General features: G+C 44.7%; 1 protein-coding gene across 1 annotated transcript; it reads left to right on the top strand.

Annotated features, from left to right (window-relative positions):
• The first annotated feature begins 271 nt into the window (after window positions 1–271).
• Window positions 272–16,817, top strand: LOC120909850. The gene is made up of 5 exons (XM_040321583.1): window positions 272–380; window positions 7,014–8,588; window positions 10,290–10,416; window positions 14,631–14,738; window positions 15,769–16,817. Exons 2-5 carry the CDS (start codon window positions 7,026–7,028, stop codon window positions 16,647–16,649), a joined length of 2,679 nt encoding a protein of 892 aa, XP_040177517.1. The 5' UTR covers window positions 272–380; window positions 7,014–7,025; the 3' UTR covers window positions 16,650–16,817.
• Window positions 16,818–17,871: the final 1,054 nt, after the last annotated feature.

The raw sequence follows: 17,871 nt of genomic DNA, 5'->3' as shown, positions 1-17,871 counted from the left end.
AATTTACATAGGTCCTTTATCTGGACAGGCAACTTTTGTGGTAAAAATGAACTAGTGCTTTCAATGCTGGGTCAGTTCTGAGGGATTCAGAACACGCTTGCTAAATACTCGTAATATATCAGTCATTATAACATGTATTATTAATATTATAATTATTAATATACTTGGCCCTTTTATAAGCCACTCAACGTGGGGCAGCATTGCCCACAACCAAGATGGCGGCTCAGGCGCTTCCTTGCCGTGACGTCACGAGCCGCCTCTCACCGCTCCTGAGGCACTTCCGGTGTGGACGGTTGCAGGTGTGAGCCCGGAGAATCCGGTAATTCCGCCGTCAGCAGGTTGCAAATACCTCGGCCCGGACGTTCCTCTCTATTGTCCAGGTAAAACGTGTGAACCGGCAGACAACCGAGCTGTGGAAGGACTGCATGTCCCCGACTTCCCCACTGAGGTGGAGAGGAGCAGGGAATGCTGGGAGTTGTAGTTCCCTTTACCCCCTCCCAGACCAATACCGATGTTGCACTTCATACAGTCAGTTCGGATTCGGAATGGGGGTCAGTGCCTGTTCTGTCTCGGGGACACGAGGTAGACTGGCGCGCTTTGGGACACTGATGCAATTCTCACACAAGTCTCGGGATTGGGGCGTCAACTGAAGATCCTGAAAAGCCCCGTTACCTGAAAGCCATGAATTATAATGGAAGTCCTCCTTAACCACTTAAGCCCCGGACCTTTAGGCAGCTAAATGACCCAAGGGGTTTTTACAATTCGGCACTGCGTCGCTTTAACAGACAATTGCGCGCTCGTGCGACGTGGCTCCCAAACAAAATTGGCGTCTTTTTTTCCCCCATAAATAGAGCTTTCTTTTGGTGGTATTTGATCACCTCTGCGGTTTTTATTTTTTGCGCTATAAACAAAAATAGAGCGACAATTTTGAAAAAAATTCAATATTTTTTACTTTTTGCTGCAATAAATATCCCTCAAAAACATATATAAAAAAATGTTTTTCCCTCAGTTTAGGCCGATACGTATTCTTCTACATATTTTTGGTAAAAAAAATTGCAGTAAGCGTTTATCGGTTAGTTTGCGCAAAAGTTATAGCGTTTACAAAATAGGGGATAGTTTTATGGCATTTTCATTAAAAAATCTTTTTACTAGTAATGGCGGCGATCAGCGATTTCTTTTTTTTTCATGACTGCGACATTATGGCGGACACATCGGACACTTTTGACACATTTTTGGGACCATTGTCATTTTCACAGCGCTCGCGACTCCAAGGCTGGGCTCATAAAGGCAACGGACAGGTACGTGCCTGCGCCCAGCCGCGCCCTTCTGCCAAAGTATATCGGCGTGAAGGGGTCCTTAAAGGGTCACTAAAGGAATTTTTTTTTTTTAGCTAAATAGCTTCCTTTACCTTACTGCAGTCCTGGTTTCATGTCCTCATTGTTCGTTTTTGCTTTTAATGTTGCTGTAAATCCTCTCTGTTTTGGACACTTCCTGGTTGCCTGTTTCCTGATAACCACAGTGCTGGGAGATTTCTCACGGTGGTCACTAATGTGATTATTGTGTGTAAAACGAAACTGGATTGGTGCTGAGGAGTTTTAGACAAAGTATCACTGCTCTCTATTGGCTGACTGCCCTCTAGTGGCTCTCTGTACATCAGAGAACCAGCAAACAACAACAAAAACGAAACTACACTGCAGGCACATTATATGATTGTTTTTTTTATCTATTTTTTAATCATTTTTAAAAGGAATCAGTTAACTATTATGTCTCTATGCCCTGTAAACAGTCATTTCAGCTAAAAAAAAAAATTCCTTTAGTGACCCTTTAAGTGGTTAAGGGCGCATGGGCGCCGCCTCCCCTATCCACGTGTCCAGCCCCTATCAATGCGGAGGGGCTGTTTTTTTAAAGAAGACTCAAAGAATAGGCTTCAATATAGGGTGGGCTCGGGTTGTAGAGGTGTACGTCTTAGTACGCCGTCGGATCGTAGGTGCATTTTTCCGCTGGCCGCTAGGTGGTGTTTCCGTCGAATTCCGCGTCGAGTATGCAAATTAGGTAGTTATGGCGATCCACGAACGTACGTCCGGCCGGCGCATTTTTTTACGTAGTTTCCGCAAGGCTTTTTTCGGCGTATAGTTACCCCTGCTATATGAGGCGTATCCTATGTTAAGTATGGCCGTCGTTCCCGCGTCAAATTTTGAAAATGTTACGTCGTTTGCGAATAGGGATTTGCGTAGAATGACGTCATCGTCGTAAACATTGGCTTGTTCCAGGTTTATTTTCGAGCATACGCACTGGGATACACCCACGGACGGCGCATGCGCCGTTAAAAAAAAAAACTAAGGCCCTGCGACAGAGGGGTATAAATAGGGTGATCCACTTCTCAAAAGAAAATCGACTAATGACAAGGGGAGAGATGGAAAGAGAAGGGATGCAGGAACTGGACTTTCTGAGGCGGATGCAATTAGAAGCATTTCTTCGAACAAAGGCAGGTACCTACACGATAGTCAGGACCAGGGCTGTGGAGTCGGTAGATAAATGTTCCGACTCCGACTCCTCAGTTTTATGTACTTCCGACTCCGACTCCCCGACTCCTCTGTATTAATATGCGAATGTATTTTATACATTCCTTGAGGGAAAGAAACGCAACCTACCACAGGACTACTGGCTGGGAAGCCAACAGTCTACTGTATTGCACAGTTTAAGCAAAAGACAAACACAATGAAAACAATCAAGTGGCTGGATAGTATCAGCAGGCATAAACATCAGGAACAGGATCTTTACCAGTTCAAAAATACAAACCACATTATTTGGTTGTTTTAGAACAAAAACAAAGCTTATCTATAATAAACCAAAATCAAAATCTGCAAAACCTAGAAATGGTTTATATTAATCTTGAAATGTAGTTATAGGCTTAGCAAATGCAAACCAATTCAATGTAGAGTTCTAAGGAAGAGAATTGCCTCTGCCAGATCCTCTTTCATAGAGGCTCTTAAGTCAGACTTTATTATTTTTAGGGCTGAAAATAATCTTTCGACACTGACTTGGGTGGGTGGCATTGCAGTAACTATTCTGGCCACATCACTAACGATCTCTGGATAAACAAGGATGGCTTCTTCAACAGTAAGTTTTGATGAGCGATCATACTTTTCAACTTCTTTTAGTGCTTTATAAAACTCCTGTTGGAATTTTTTTATTTGGACACTTACTGGTTCTCTAACATGCGTTCCCTGTAAAAGCAGAACACAACACTATGGAAAGTATAAGTATTGCAGCTCCTAATTGTGCGTTGCGTGCCATATAGTGAAGCACATGAAAAGCGCGCTTCTTCACGGTCACTTAACGTGTTCGTTTTGCGGTTACGTGAGGCACTGCATGCATTGGTCTTTATTCTTACAGTAGAGAAGTCATTAATTATAACTTTTTGTGAATTGGGACATTTAAACTTGCTTTTTTTTTTTTTTTTATTCCAATCTAAATTTAGTAGGAGTCGGAGTCGGTGCATTGTTTGCCGACTCCGACTCCGACTCCAGGTACCCAAAATTTCCCCCGACTCCGACTCCTCGACTCCGACTCCACAGCCCTGGTCAGGACCCCATCTAAATTCGAGCGGACATGCCTAGAAGGAAAGTCAATAAGACACTCCCTGTCCTATTTCTATGCAATATTAGTAAATCTAGATATACCACAAGAATTTAAATTCATACAAGAATGGGAGAGAGACCTGAAATTAATATTCACACAAGAACAAAAAGATAAGATCTTGAGTTTCACGCATAAAGCATCAGTAGCAAGTAAATACGAGGAGGGGGGTTATAAAATTTTAACAAGATGGTACAGAACACCAGCGGTGCTACATCGAATATATCCAGAGATGTCAGAAGTCTGCTGGAGATGTCTGGAAGCGGAAGGGACACTAGTGCATATCTGGTGGGAGTGCAGAAAAATACAAGAATTCTGGCAAATGGTAATAGAAACAATCGATAAAATTGCAGGACTTAATTTGACGGGTAGACCATCGGCGGTTCTACTATTAGATATCCCAATGACAATGGAAAAATATCAAAATTCGTTGTTAAGACACCTTATCATAGCTGCAAGAGCGTGTATCCCAGCCTTGTGGAAGCAGGAGATACCTCCATCAAGAGCACAATGGCTCGCAAAAGTGGCAGAAATCCAACAAATGGAAAACCTAATATCGACATTGAAAGATCAGGATGGGAGATACCAATCGATGTGGGCCCCATATGAGAGGTATAGGGAGGGGTTGGTGGGGGGCAGCGGGGAATAGCCAGCGGAAACCTTCATTCTTTTTTCTTTTTTTTTTTTTTTTGGGAAGGGGGCGGGAGAGGGAAGGACTGTAAGGAACAGAAAGAAAGATAGAAAAAGGGAGAAGTATCGCTAAATCAGGATGGAAGCGGGAGGGGGAATGGTGGGGTTCTTATTTTTATGTTTTTTTCCTTACCATTTCTCTAACAATTCGATGATATAGTTTATGCAAGTGGTTGAACCACAACTTATAAGTCCTGTTAAGCAATGCTTGAAATAAATAAAGAATTAAAAAAAAAAAAAAAAAAACTTAATTTACGTCGGGTCGCGACGTATTAACATAAAACACGCCCCCATCACATACATTTGAATTGCGCGCCCTTACGCCGCCAAAGTTACACTACGCCGGCGTAACTTACGTCGCAAATTCTTTGAGGATAAGGAAAATGCGCTGTAAATTACGGCGGCGTAGTGTAGGGCTCGACAAATCCCGGGCGCCAGGTCGCCATGGCGACTAGAAATAGGGTCCTGGCGACTTGGCTTGGAAGGGGGAGCTGGCTCCATCTGGTGGTGAGCCGTTGGTATTACAAGTTATTACCACCAGATGTGTGAGCTGGCGCCATCTGGTGGTGGCCGTTGGTATTACAAGTTAAGCATTACAAGTTAAACAGCAATTCTAATGTAATTTTTCACTATTTTCACTGCCACCTTCTTCCCTCTAATTAGAACCCCCAAACATTATATATATTTTTTATCCTAACACCCTAGAGAATAAAATGGCGATCGTTGCAATACTTTCTGTCACGCCGTATTTGCGCAGCGGTCTTACAAGCGCACTTTTTTGGGAAAAAATTACACCTTTTTTAATTAAAAAATAAAACAGTAAAGTTATCCCCATTTTTTTTTAATATTATGAAAGATAATGTTACGCCGAGTAAATTCATACCCAACATGTCACGCTTCAAAATTGCGTCCGCTCGTGGAATGCCGACAAACTTTTACCCTTTAGAATCTTCATAGGCGACGTTTAAAAAAATCTACAGGTTGCATGTTTTGAGTTACAGAGGAGGTCTAGGGCTAGAATTATTGCTCTCGCTCTAACGATCGCGGCGATACCTCACATGTGTGGTTTGAACACCGTTTACATATGCGGGCGCTGCTCACGTTTGTGTTCGCTTCTGCGCGCAAGCTCGTCGGGACGGGGCGCATTTTCTGGCTCCTAACTTTTTTAGCTGGCTCCTAGATTCCAAGCAAATTTGTCAAACCCTGGCGTAGTGTATCAGAGATACGCTACGCTGGACGTAGGAATGCGCTGCGCTACAAGGATCTGGCCCAATGAAAATATTGGACGAATGATCATCCGTTTTTTTTTTTTTTGCATGCTAGTCTCATATCAAAAATGAAGAGGGAACGAAAGTTATGAAAATTCTTTCATGACAGAATACAAGGAAGTGATGTAATGTGTTGTATTGGTAATTCTTTCGTTTCCGAGCATGCACAGTCTCGGTCTTCCGATTTTGTTTTTTTTGTGGACGAACACTGTACTGCATAAAAGAAAATGGTACATTCTGGTATTGTTTGAGAAATTTTATATGTTTGTCCCTTCGTATTTTTTCGTATAAACTGTCATGATCGGCCCTCGAAAGCTGTGTACTAATGTATAGATTATCGTAAGATTGCTTTGAAAGCGGTATTTTTCATCCAGTTTTCTGGTCATGTGTACGAGGCATTAGTTAGGGGTGGTTCACCCTAAAAACTACTTTTTTTTATTATACTGGCCCCCCACATTACAATACGATTAAGGCTATTATTTTTTTTTTGATGCTGTACATACCTTTGTACAGCATATTCACCCGTGGCTTCGGTGTTGCGAGTCCCGCGGGAGTGGTCGTTCCAAACATGTCTGTGATTGACGTTTTGAGCTCCCCCCCGTCGCGTAAGCCGCGTCACGGTTGGCGAAAGGAGCCAAACGGCGAGTCGGCGCTATACTGCGCATGTGCATCGCCGTTCGGCTCCTTTCGCCAATCGTGACGCGGCTTACGCGACGGGGGGGGAGCTCCCCCAAACTCAGAGCAGATCTCATTTACAAAAAGCAATCCAACTAGATCAAAGAGCAATTGCCCACAAAAAGGGACAGCAGCCCCGACTCAGGAAGGTTCCCCCCTTCAGGGCATTTTTTTGCTAATCAGCACTGCGCTACTTTAACTAACAATTGCGCAGTTGCAAGTGCAACATTGTACACAAGTGAAATTTTTATAATTTTTTTTCCACACAAATAGAGGTCTCTTTTTTCCACACAAATAGAGGTCTCTTTTGGGGGAGTGGGCGTTCCTAACATGTCTGTGATTGACGTTTTGAGCAACAACGAGCTCCCCCCCGTCGCGTAAGCCGCGTCACGCTTGCCGAAAGGAGCCGAACGGCGAGTCGGCGCTATACTGCGCATCGCCGTTCGGCTCCTTTCGCCAATCGTGACGCGGCTTACGCGACGGGGGGGGAGCTCGTTTTTGGTCAAAACGTCAATCACAGACATGTTAGGAACGCCCACTCCCGCGGGACTCGCAAGCCGGAAGCCACGGGTGAATAGCTGTACAAAGGTATGTACAGCATCAAAAAAATAATAATAGCCTTAATCGTATTGTAATGTGGGGGGCTAGTGTAATAAAAAAAAGTAGTTTTTAGGGTGAACCACCCCTTTAAAAAGGTCTGGTTACCAAATACTAAATAGTGTGACATTTTATTGCCAACAGATTAACTGAACGATGGATCGGCATAGTGGAAACAATGCATCTCAGTCACAAAGCCTTAACCAATTATCAACCATAAACAATCCATCGTTGCCTCTAGGTTCAGGGCAGCAAGCATCCATCTTGCAAGTCGGTGGTCAGTCTTTCCTGATATTGACCGCGGGGCAATCATCGTCTCCACTTCAGGGTCTTGGAGTTAATTTGGTATCAGTTGGTGGACCTGATGCTTCCTTATTACAGACTGGTGGACCCCAAGAACAGCTTCTTCAAGGAAGGTGTGTTCAACCAGCTATCATTCAGATTGGTGGAATCCAACCTCTCTTTAACCAAACTGGAAGAGTTCAGCCCAACGTTGTCCAGATTCGTGGTCCTCAGCCTGCTACTATACAGCTTGGCCCTGGTGTTCAGCCACAAACCGTCCAAGCCAATGAGTTCAAACCATCTCAGTCCATCAGTCCACTTGACACTAGAGTTCAGGTTGGTGAGCTGCGGTCTTTATCAGTTCAAGGTGGACATACAGTTCCACCTCAATTGGCAACTTCGCAAATTCATGCTCCCAAATTTACGAGCGTGCCTTTAGTTGAGGGCAGAGTTCAGTCAGTTATAACCCAGACCGGTGGTGCTACGCCTCTCTTAAACCAAACTAGTAGAGCTCAACCAAGTGCTGTCCAGATTGGTGGCCATGTGACTTCCTCAGTCCAGGTGGGTTCTACCACTCCTCTGGGAATGGTAAAGACTAAAACAAGCAAAATCAGGACTCAGACTACGACAGAAAAAACATTTCACCCTGCTGTAGTTCAGAAGAGTGGAACAATGCCACCCTTGAGTGAGACTGGAAGATTTCAGGGCAGGATTGCCCAGTTTGGTAGGCTTCAGTCTTCCTCGACCCAAGTTACAAGTGCTGTTCCAATACAGACTGAATTTTCCCAGTCCCATGCCACGTTTAAGACAGAGCCTGGACTTGAAGAGCCGGCTGAGATGCTAACAATCCAAGCTAGCGGACATTATGCAGAAACTACCAATGCGATTCATTTTGGTACCCCAACAGTTCAGCCAAGCCTATTCCAACCATCGTTGGGGCATGCTGGTGGTAGACTCCACACGTTGGCTCCCCAAGAAAATGCTTTAACCAAAAAGAACAAACATTCCTCAACAAAGAAGGGATCCAAATGTCAGCAAGACACCCCTAAATACACAGACGTTGCGGGCTCAGCCTACGATCTGATAAAAATGGAGCACACTTACACTAACACAACCAAGATGAGCAAAAGCATTGGGACACAAGCAAAAATCTCATCAAAGAGTAAAAGTCAAGCCATTCAGTTTCCTGAGAACAGTTTTGGGGAACCTGAAGTGCCGACCTACCAGGAATGTTCCACACAGTGTGAGGAATCCTTCTGGCCTGAAGGAGTTGGTTTTCGGCAGAACAGAGAATCTTATCCCGAAAAAGTGGAAATCGTACGAGATCCCGAACCAGAGAGCGTCGGCGTATTTTTTCCGGGGGCTTCTCTCGGGGACAGTGATGAAGCGTGGAACATGGAAGGAGCCGAGAAGTGGATACACAAATCTTATCAGGCTGTAAGTATGCCTTCCAAAAACTAAGGCCCCATTCACACCTAGGCGTTTTTATGCCTGAAGCGCACTGCTCACAAACGCCAGAGGGGAGAATTAACATTATTCCCTATGGTGACTGTTCACACCTGAACGCCCAAACAAGTCCCGGACCTTTTTTTGTCGCGCGTATCGTGCGGTTTGGGCGTATTTGAGCGTTTTTTTCCCCATAGAAAGTAATGGGAAACGCGCGAATTGAGCGTATCGCGCGACAACGGGCGTTTGCTACGGGCGTTTCGTCGCTTTAATAAATAGAACTTGTCGCCCATGCAGAAGATTAAAAAAATCTACCAACATAGCAACAAGTGATGAAAAGATGATCATTTTTCCTATTGGCTAAAATAAAAACCGCCGAAGTAAAAAAACGTCGCACGACGCTGTATGCAAACGCGCAAATACGCGCGACAAAACGCCAGAAAAAAACGCCCAAAAAAACGACCGAACGACCGACGCTCAGGTGTGAATGCAGCCTAAAGGAAGAATGGCAGGCAAATGGGAACATCTCAATTAGGTTGCTGTGATGATGTGTAAATAAAGTTTATAGCAACCTTCTTCACTTCCCATATGTCAGGGGTGTCAAACTCCGTTTCAGCATTATGGGTATCTTTAACCACTTGCTTACTGGGCACATAAACCCCCTTAGTTCCCAGGCGAAATTTCAGCTTTCGGCACTGCGTCGCTTTAACTGACATTTGCGCGGTCGTGCGACGTGGCTCCCAAACAAAATTGACGTCCCTTTTTCCCCACAAATAGAGCTTTATTTTGGTGGTATTTGATCACCTCTGCGGTTTTTATTTTGTGCGCTATAAACAAAAAAAGAGCGACAATTTAAAAAAAAATATATATATTTTTTACTTGTTGCTATAATAAATATCCCAATTTATTTATTTTAATTATTTTTTTTTTCAGTTAAGGCCGATACGTATTTTTCGACGTATTTTTGTAAAAAAAAAAAAAATCGCAATAAGCGACTGGTTTGCGCAAAAGTTATAGCTCCAACAAAATAGGGGACAAAATTATGATATTTTTTTTTTTTTTTTTTTACTAGTAATGGCGGCGATCTGCGATTTTTATTGGGACTGCGACGTTATGGCGGACACATCGGACACTTTTGACACAAATTTGGCGCCATTCACATTTATACAGCGATAAGTGCTATAACAATGCACTAATTACTGTATAAATGTGACTGGCAGGGAAGGGGTTAACACTAGGGGGTGAGGAAGGGGTTAAATGTGTATCCTAGGTGTTTCTAACTGTGTGGGGGGAGGGGGGGTGACTGGGGGAGGTGACCGATGCTGTGTCCCTATGTACAAGGGACACAGATCGGTCTCCTCTCCTCTGACAGCACGTGGAGCTCTGTGTTTAAGAAGGTTGCTTTGCACTTTATTTACACATTGTCACAGCAATTTAATAGTGGTGGTGGAACCCTCTGAGCGGGGCTTAGTTTTCTCCATCCTCCCTGCAAAATTCATAGACCACCAAGCCATGGTCCTGGCAACCAGTGACTACACCTAGTAATAATTATTGGCTCGAGAAAATTAAGTAACGTCCTTCAGAATAAATAAGACCTAGTTCATAAATGTGAAATAAATGTATTTTTTTTATTTTTGGACAATTTTAGGCATACAGTGACAAGAGTCTCCCCGTAATCTGGTCTCTCCTTAGGAACACCCGCACTTTGATGACATAGCGGTTTATTTCACAGAAGAGGAGTGGGCGTGTTTAAACGATAAAGAGAGAAACCTGTATAAGAGGGTGATGATGGACAATTACTGGAACCTCGTGGCTGTAGGTAAGTAGATGTTATATGTGATAAAGTCCATCCAGATCTCCACAATCTATTTGATGTTTCCCAAAGCAACCGAGCTCCAGACGACATTGTACCACCAATCTGCAAGAGCCCCTGCATGGCACGTACAATTCTTTGCAGGCTCCTAGTAAAAAAAAAAAAATGCACATTTTCTTACCTGCAAAAAGATGTATATTTATTATTTATTTTTACAAAGGTGAACTTCTCCTTTAACTGCATAAGAGAAAAGTAAGGTCACTGACCACTGGCTGTTGGTTGGTCTAGGCTGGCTCTTTCTGCCTGTTCCAAGCTCGGTCTCATTTCCTAGATGGGGTCCTAATGGCATTTCTGTCACATGACCTCCTGGTTAGGGTACCAGTAGGAGCAGACGGGTCTGGACTCGCACACCAGCAGCAGTGGTCTCTACAGGTCTCTGACTGCAGGCTCTTCCCATTTGTAAGCAAAAAAAAACGAATTTGTCTGTAACTGGAATCCATTCTTGAGCTGCGCGTCCTGATTGCCCAAACACCCTTTCACTGCCCTTTCGCATGTCACTTACTGCATTTACAAAGTGACAATGCTACCCTCTCTTTTTATATATTTGATGTTTTGGGGGCTAAAATCTTGACCTGCGTATTCTCTGCAGCTGTGTTGAGAAATGTCTGTTGCACAGGGTAAAATGTACACACGCAGGGGAAAAAGTCACAACAGTGAACATGTCCACAGTTTCTGTCCATCTACTGTATCATGTCCACAGTCTCTGACCATCTCCTGTATCTCATGTCCACAGTCTCTGACCATCTCCTGTATCTCATGTCCACAGTCTCTGACCATCTCCTGTATCTCATGTCCACAGTCTCTGACCATCTCCTGTATCTCATGTCCACAGTCTCTGACCATCTCCTGTATCATGTCCACAGTCTCTGACCATCTCCTGTATCATGTCCACAGTCTCTGACCATCTTTTATCATGTCCACAGTCTCTGACCATCTATTTTTCATGTCCACAGTTTCTGACCATATCCTGTATCTTGTCCACAGTCTCTGACCATCTTTTGTATCATGTCAGAAATCTCTGAACACCACCTGTATTATGAACACACTCTCTGACTATCTCCTGGATTTTGTCCACACTGTTTGACCATTTCATGTTTAAAGTCTCTGACCATCTCTTTTATCATGTCCACAGTCTCTGTCCATCTCTTTTTATCATGTCCACAGTCTCTGTCCATCTCTTTTATCATGTCCACAGTCTCTGTCCATCTCTTTTATCATGTCCACAGTCTCTGTCCATCTCTTTTATCATGTCCATAGTCTCTGACCATGTCCTGTATCATGTCCACAGTCTCTGACCATGTCCTGTATCATGTCCACAGTCTCTGACCATGTCCTGTATCATGTCCACAGTCTCTGACCATCTCCTGTATCATGTCCACAGTCTGACCATCTCCTGTATCTTGTCCACAGTCTCTGACCATGTCCTGTATCATGTCCACAGTCTCTGACCATCTCCTGTATCATGTCCACAGTCTGACCATCTCCTGTATCTTGTCCACAGTCTCTGACCATCTCCTGTATCATGTCCACAGTCTCTGACCATCTCCTGTATCATGTCCACAGTCTGACCATCTCCTGTATCTTGTCCACAGTCTCTGACCATGTCCTGTATCATGTCCACAGTCTCTGACCATCTCCTGTATCATGTCCACAGTCTGACCATCTCCTGTATCTTGTCCACAGTCTCTGACCAGCTCCTGTATCTTGTCCACAGTCTCTGACCATCTCCTATATCATGTCCACAGTCTCTGACCATCTCCTGTATCTTGTCCACAGCCTCTAATAATCTCTTGGATATGTTGAGGGACGCACTTGAGCCCCCCATATCAAGAAAGTTCACCACCACTGGTATAGACATGGCCCCTGGATTTCCAGCTAAAGGCAAACGGATTCTGCTTTGCCTTTTTTTAGAAAACCTGTAACACTTTGTTGCTGGTATTGGGTGTACACTAAATTATAAATTTATCAATAAGATGTTATACTAATGGTAAAAAATAAATAAAGAAAGATAGATGTTTAAAAACTATATGGACTTTCTCCCCCTGGTACTGAGCTCTTTCTCTGTTCATCTGTCAAATGGCAGAGCTTCTTTTGCCTACTGAAGTCCCGGTATTTGACAGTTAAATGTAGGACCAAAACAACTAATCGATTAATCGACAACTAATCGATTATGAAATTAATCGATTACCATTTTCATAATCGATTAATCGGGCGGTTAACATAATGGGGTTAAAAATAAAAAATTAGCCCTTTATAGCACAAAAAGAGCAAATCGCTACTGTAAATATTACATTTACTGTCACACAGTAAAAAAATGAACCTCTTACAGTAGCGATTATTTTTTGCAGAAACGCACCACAGTTCATGTACCTACAGTACAGACCAAAAGTTTGGACACACCTTCTCATTCAAAGAGTTTTCTTTATTTTCATGACTATGAAAATTGTAGATTCACACTGAAGGCATGAAAACTATGAATGAACACATGTGGAATTATACATAACAAAAAAGTGTGAAACAACTGAAAATATATTTCATATTCTAGGTTCTTCAAAGTAGCCACCTTTTGCTTTGATTACTGCTTGGCACACTCCTGGCATTCTCTTGATGAGCTTCAAGAGGTAGTCACCTGGCGCAGCACCCCATCACTCTCCTTCTTGGTCAAATAGCCCTTACACAGCCTGGAGGGGTGTTTGGGGTCATTGTCCTGTTGAAAAATAAATGATGGTCCAACTAAACGCAAACCGGATGGAATAGCATGCCGCTGCAAGATGCTGTGGTAGCCATGCTGGTTCAGTATGCCTTCAATTTTGATTAAATTCCCAACAGTGTCACCAGCAAAGCACCCCCACACCATCACACCTCCTCCTCCATGCTTCACGGTGGGAACCAGGCATGTAGGGCCAGATTCACGTAGAAGTGCGGCGGCGTAACGTATCATAGATACGTTACACAGCCGCAAGTTTTCATCGCAAGTGCCTGATTCACAAAGCACTTGCAATGAAAACCTACGCCGGCGTAAGCCCGCGTAATTCAAAGAGGCGTGTGCCATTTAAATTAGGCGCGCTCCCGCGCCGGACCTACTGCGCATGCTCCCTTTTGAATTTCCTGCCGTGCTTTGCGCGAAGTGACGTCATTTTTTCGAACGGCGACGTGCGTAGCGTACTTTCGTATTCCCGGACGTCTTACGCAAGAAAGAAAAATTTTGAATTTCGACGCGGGAACGACGGCCATACTTTAACATGGGCTGTGTAAAGTTAGGGCAGCTAATACGACGACTAACTTTGCAACCGGAAACTAGACTAGCAGCGACGTAGCGAACGCGAAAAACCGTTGTGGATCGCCGTAAGTACTAATTTGCATACCCGACGCTGGTTTACGACGCAAACTCCCCCCAGCGGCGGCCGAGGTATTGCATCCTAAGATCCGACAGTGTAATTCAATTACACCTGTCGGATCTTGGGGCAAACTATGCGTAACTGATCCTATGAATCAGTCGCATAGTTAGGAAGCCCCTAAAACAGAGATACCACGGCGTATCAGGAGATACGCCGTCGTATCTCTTTTGTGAATCTGGCCCGTAGAGTCCATCCGCTCACCTTTTCTGCGTCGCACAAAGACACGGGGGTTGGAACCAAAGATCTCAAGTTTGGACTCATCAGACCAAAGCACAGATTTCCACTGGTCTAATGTCCATCCCTTGTGTTCTTTATCCCAAACAAGTCTCTTCTGCTTGTTGCCTTTCTTTAGCAGTGGTTTCCTAGCAGATATTCTACCATGAAGGCCTGATTCACACAGTCTCCTCTTACCAGTTCTAGAGACGTGTCTGCTGCAAAAGGTGGAAGAACCTAGAATATGAAATATATTTTCAGTTGTTTCACACTTTTTTGTTATGTATAATTCCACATGTGTTCATTCATAGTTTTGATGCCTTCAGTGTGAATCTACAATTTTCATAGTCATGAAAATAAAGAAAACTCTTTGAATGAGAAGGGGTGCCCAAACTTTTGGTCTGTACTGTATCTATGTATCTTGCCTTCCTCTGGCTCTAATCAGCTGGATTTGTATGTGAGACGTCTCATGTTGTTCCCCTTCAGTCTAAGTTACCTGTTCTGAGATGGAATAATTGCTTATTGAATGTCGTTGTGTTTTATATACAGGGAAGATAAGTGTAACGCCCCCGTTGATATCAAAGATTGAGAGAGGAGAAGAGCCCTGCATAAGGAGCCTACAGCAGGCTGACCACAAGCAGTTCTCAGACCATGCCGGTAATGTAACTGTTTTCGGAAACCGTTAAGTCGATGGGTTTAGTTCCGCTTTAAGCAATGCTCCCAGCACAGAACAGATGCATACAGTATGTGGCAGCACAGATTGAAGCCCCTTCTCCACCCTACCACATTTATGCATATGGCCATCCGGAAAAGGTTAAAGCGGAGGTTCACCCTAAAAACATTTTTCTAACATTACATTGTGCTCACTTCCAACATTGACAGTATGCTGATTTTTTTTTTTTTGCTGTACATACCGTCGTATAGCTATTCCCCCCCCCGGATTCCGGTTGTGGCTCCCGCGGGAGTGGGCGTTAATATGCAGAGGCTAAGTGATTGACGTGATAACAAAAACTTCCCCCCCGGCGCATAAGGGGCGTCACCAGTTTCCGAAAGAACCTGAACGTCGGTGCGCAGGCGCCGTATAGAGCTGACTCGCAGTTCGGCTTCTTTCGGAAACTCGTGACGCGCCTTATGCGCCGGGGGGAGGTTTTTGTCCTCGCGTCAATCACTTAGCCTCTGCATATTAACGCCCACTCCCGCGGGAGCCACAACCGGAAGCCCTGGATAGCTATACGACGGTATGTACAGCAAAAAAAAAAAAATCAGCATACTGTCAATGTTGGAAGTAAGCACAATGGGCCAGATTCACCAAAGAGATACGACGGGAATTGCGAAACGGAGAATGCGCAGTAGGTCCGGCGCGGGAGCGCGCCTAATTTAAATGGCACACGCCCATTTGAATTGGCCCACCTTGAGCCGGAGGCTGCCAGCGTAGTTTTCATCGCAAGTGCTTTGTGAATCAGGCACTTGCGGCGGTGTAACGTTACGCCGCCGCAGTTCTATGTGAATCTGGCCCTATGTAATGTTAGAAAAATGTTTTTAGGGTGAACCTCCGCTTTAAGGAGATGCAGCCTGTGAATAGCTAAACTATCTCTTCTCATGAGTACCTTGAAAGTGTTTAGGTAGTTTATGGTCTTTGGTCACTTACCGTTGCATTATTGGTAACCTTTATTCTTCTTTCTGATAGATGATGTATCAAGCCAGAATATCTTCGCTGAAAGTTATAATATTCAACGCTTCTACGAACGCTTAAAAATGATCACCACTCCCATGAGGCTTGCCAATGCCGGCCTGACTGAGACCAGAATAATGTCTGACCCGTCGTCTTGTGAGCCATCTCAGGCTGCCCAGGGTGAGCCCAGGATTAAAAACCCCGGTGATCAGTGTCCTTACAAGCCTTTCCTGAAGGAAAAACTGGTGATCAACGAGAGGCCCTTCCGTTGCGTCAAATGTGAGCAAACGTTCAAGCTGTTTGGCAATCTCAGCCGTCACTATCAAAGGGTGCACCAAAGCGAGAACCACCTCACTTGTTCCGAATGCGGTAAAAAATTCTCAAATATGAAAGCTCTCCTTCTCCATTTGATGAGACACACGGGAGAGCGACCCTTCATCTGTACGGGTTGCGGGAGGACTTTCACATCCCAGGTTTGTCTCAACAACCATTATGGGTTAAATTCGAAAAAGAAGAAGCAGTACGAGTGCTCGGAATGCGGGAAGAACTTCACTCTGAAACATTGCCTCATCAAACATGAGCAGCTTCACCAAATGGATAGGCACAACGTGTGTCTGGTCTGCGGGAAGAAGTTTGTGCATGAGTCCGGCCTTCGGCTCCACGAGAAAATCCATGGCAGTCATTACATCTGCTCCCAGTGCGGGCAAAATTTCAGCTGCAAGGAGGACTGTGAGAAGCACATGCTAGACCACAGGCAGATGCAACTGTTTGTATGCACTGAATGCGGTAATGCCTTCTTCGACGAAAGCCAGCTCATCGAGCATCAGAAACTGCACCAGGCCGACTACACCAACTTGTATCCTGACCTGGTGATCAAGGTGGAGGAAGAAGATTGAAGAAATGTTTAATGGCAAACTTTAGTTTGTGGGCTGAGCTACATTGGCAATTTTGATTGCAGTTTGTGAGAAGGAGGTTTTTGGTTCTAGAGCAAACTTTCCAAACAAAGAGACAGTTTACTGTCCTTCAGACTTTAGGGAGGCCAGACTGTGGCCATTGGGAGTAGAAAAGGTCCTGAAATTAGTGGGGAAAAAACAAGATCCCATCTTTGGTGTCAGAGGGAGGAATTGTGCCTCATCGTTGGTGTCATTGGGAGGAATTGTGCCCCGTCGTTGGTGTCATTGGGAGGAATTGTGCCCCGTCGTTGGTGTCATTGCGAGGAACTGTGCCCCGTCAGTGGTGTCATTGGGAGGAATTGTGCCCCGTTATTGTCATTGGGAGGAATTGTGCTCCATCATTGGTGTTATTGGGAGGAATTGTGCTCCTTCCCTGGGGGGGAATCATGCCCCATTGTTTATCAGTGGATAAAATAGTGCCCCAAAGGCCAGATAAAAGCAAGGAACGGGCCCGCAGTTTGAAGACCACTGATCTAGACAATTAAAATAAAGATATACGTAAAGAAGTATCACGAGACATTGAAATTTATTGTTGAATCCCTCATGTAGCACTTAATCCTGTTCAGATCTATGCAGTAGTTGTTGAGCTGGACCCACGTCTAAGGCCCCGTACACACGACCGAACATGTCTGCTGAAACTGGTCCGCAGACCAGTTTCAGCGGACATGTTCGGTCGTGTGTACGTCCGACCGGACAATTTTCCGGCAGATCGGACAGGTTTCCAGCGGACAAATGTTTCTTAGCATGCTAAGAAACATGTCCGCTGGAAGCCTGTCCGTCGGACATGTTCGGTCGTCTGTACAGACTCACCGGACATGTCCGCTCGGCCGAAAGCCCTCGCATGCGTCAAAGTGATTCGACGCATGCGTGGAAGCATTGAACTTCCAGGGCCGCGCACGTCGCCGCGGCCACGTCACCCCGTATCCTCTCCGCGCGGATTTCTGTTTGATGGTGTGTACAACCATCAGACAGAAATCTCCGAGCGGACATATCCGATGAAAACGGTCCGGCGGACCGTTTTCATCGGACAGTCCGTCCGTGTGTACGAGGCCTTACTCTTTCCTCTACAAGCTGTCAGGAGGGAACACTAAACGTCTGTACAGTAAGTAGAGTGACGCAATGGGGCTGTGCTGACAGGAGCCCGAAGCAGAGGTGATGGATATTC

The sequence above is a fragment of the Rana temporaria genome, chromosome 8 (assembly GCF_905171775.1).
Source record: "Rana temporaria chromosome 8, aRanTem1.1, whole genome shotgun sequence".
In the NCBI taxonomy this organism is placed as follows: domain Eukaryota; kingdom Metazoa; phylum Chordata; class Amphibia; order Anura; family Ranidae; genus Rana; species Rana temporaria.
Note: the sequence above shows the minus strand (reverse complement) of the source record. Positions and strands in the feature narration are given on the sequence as shown.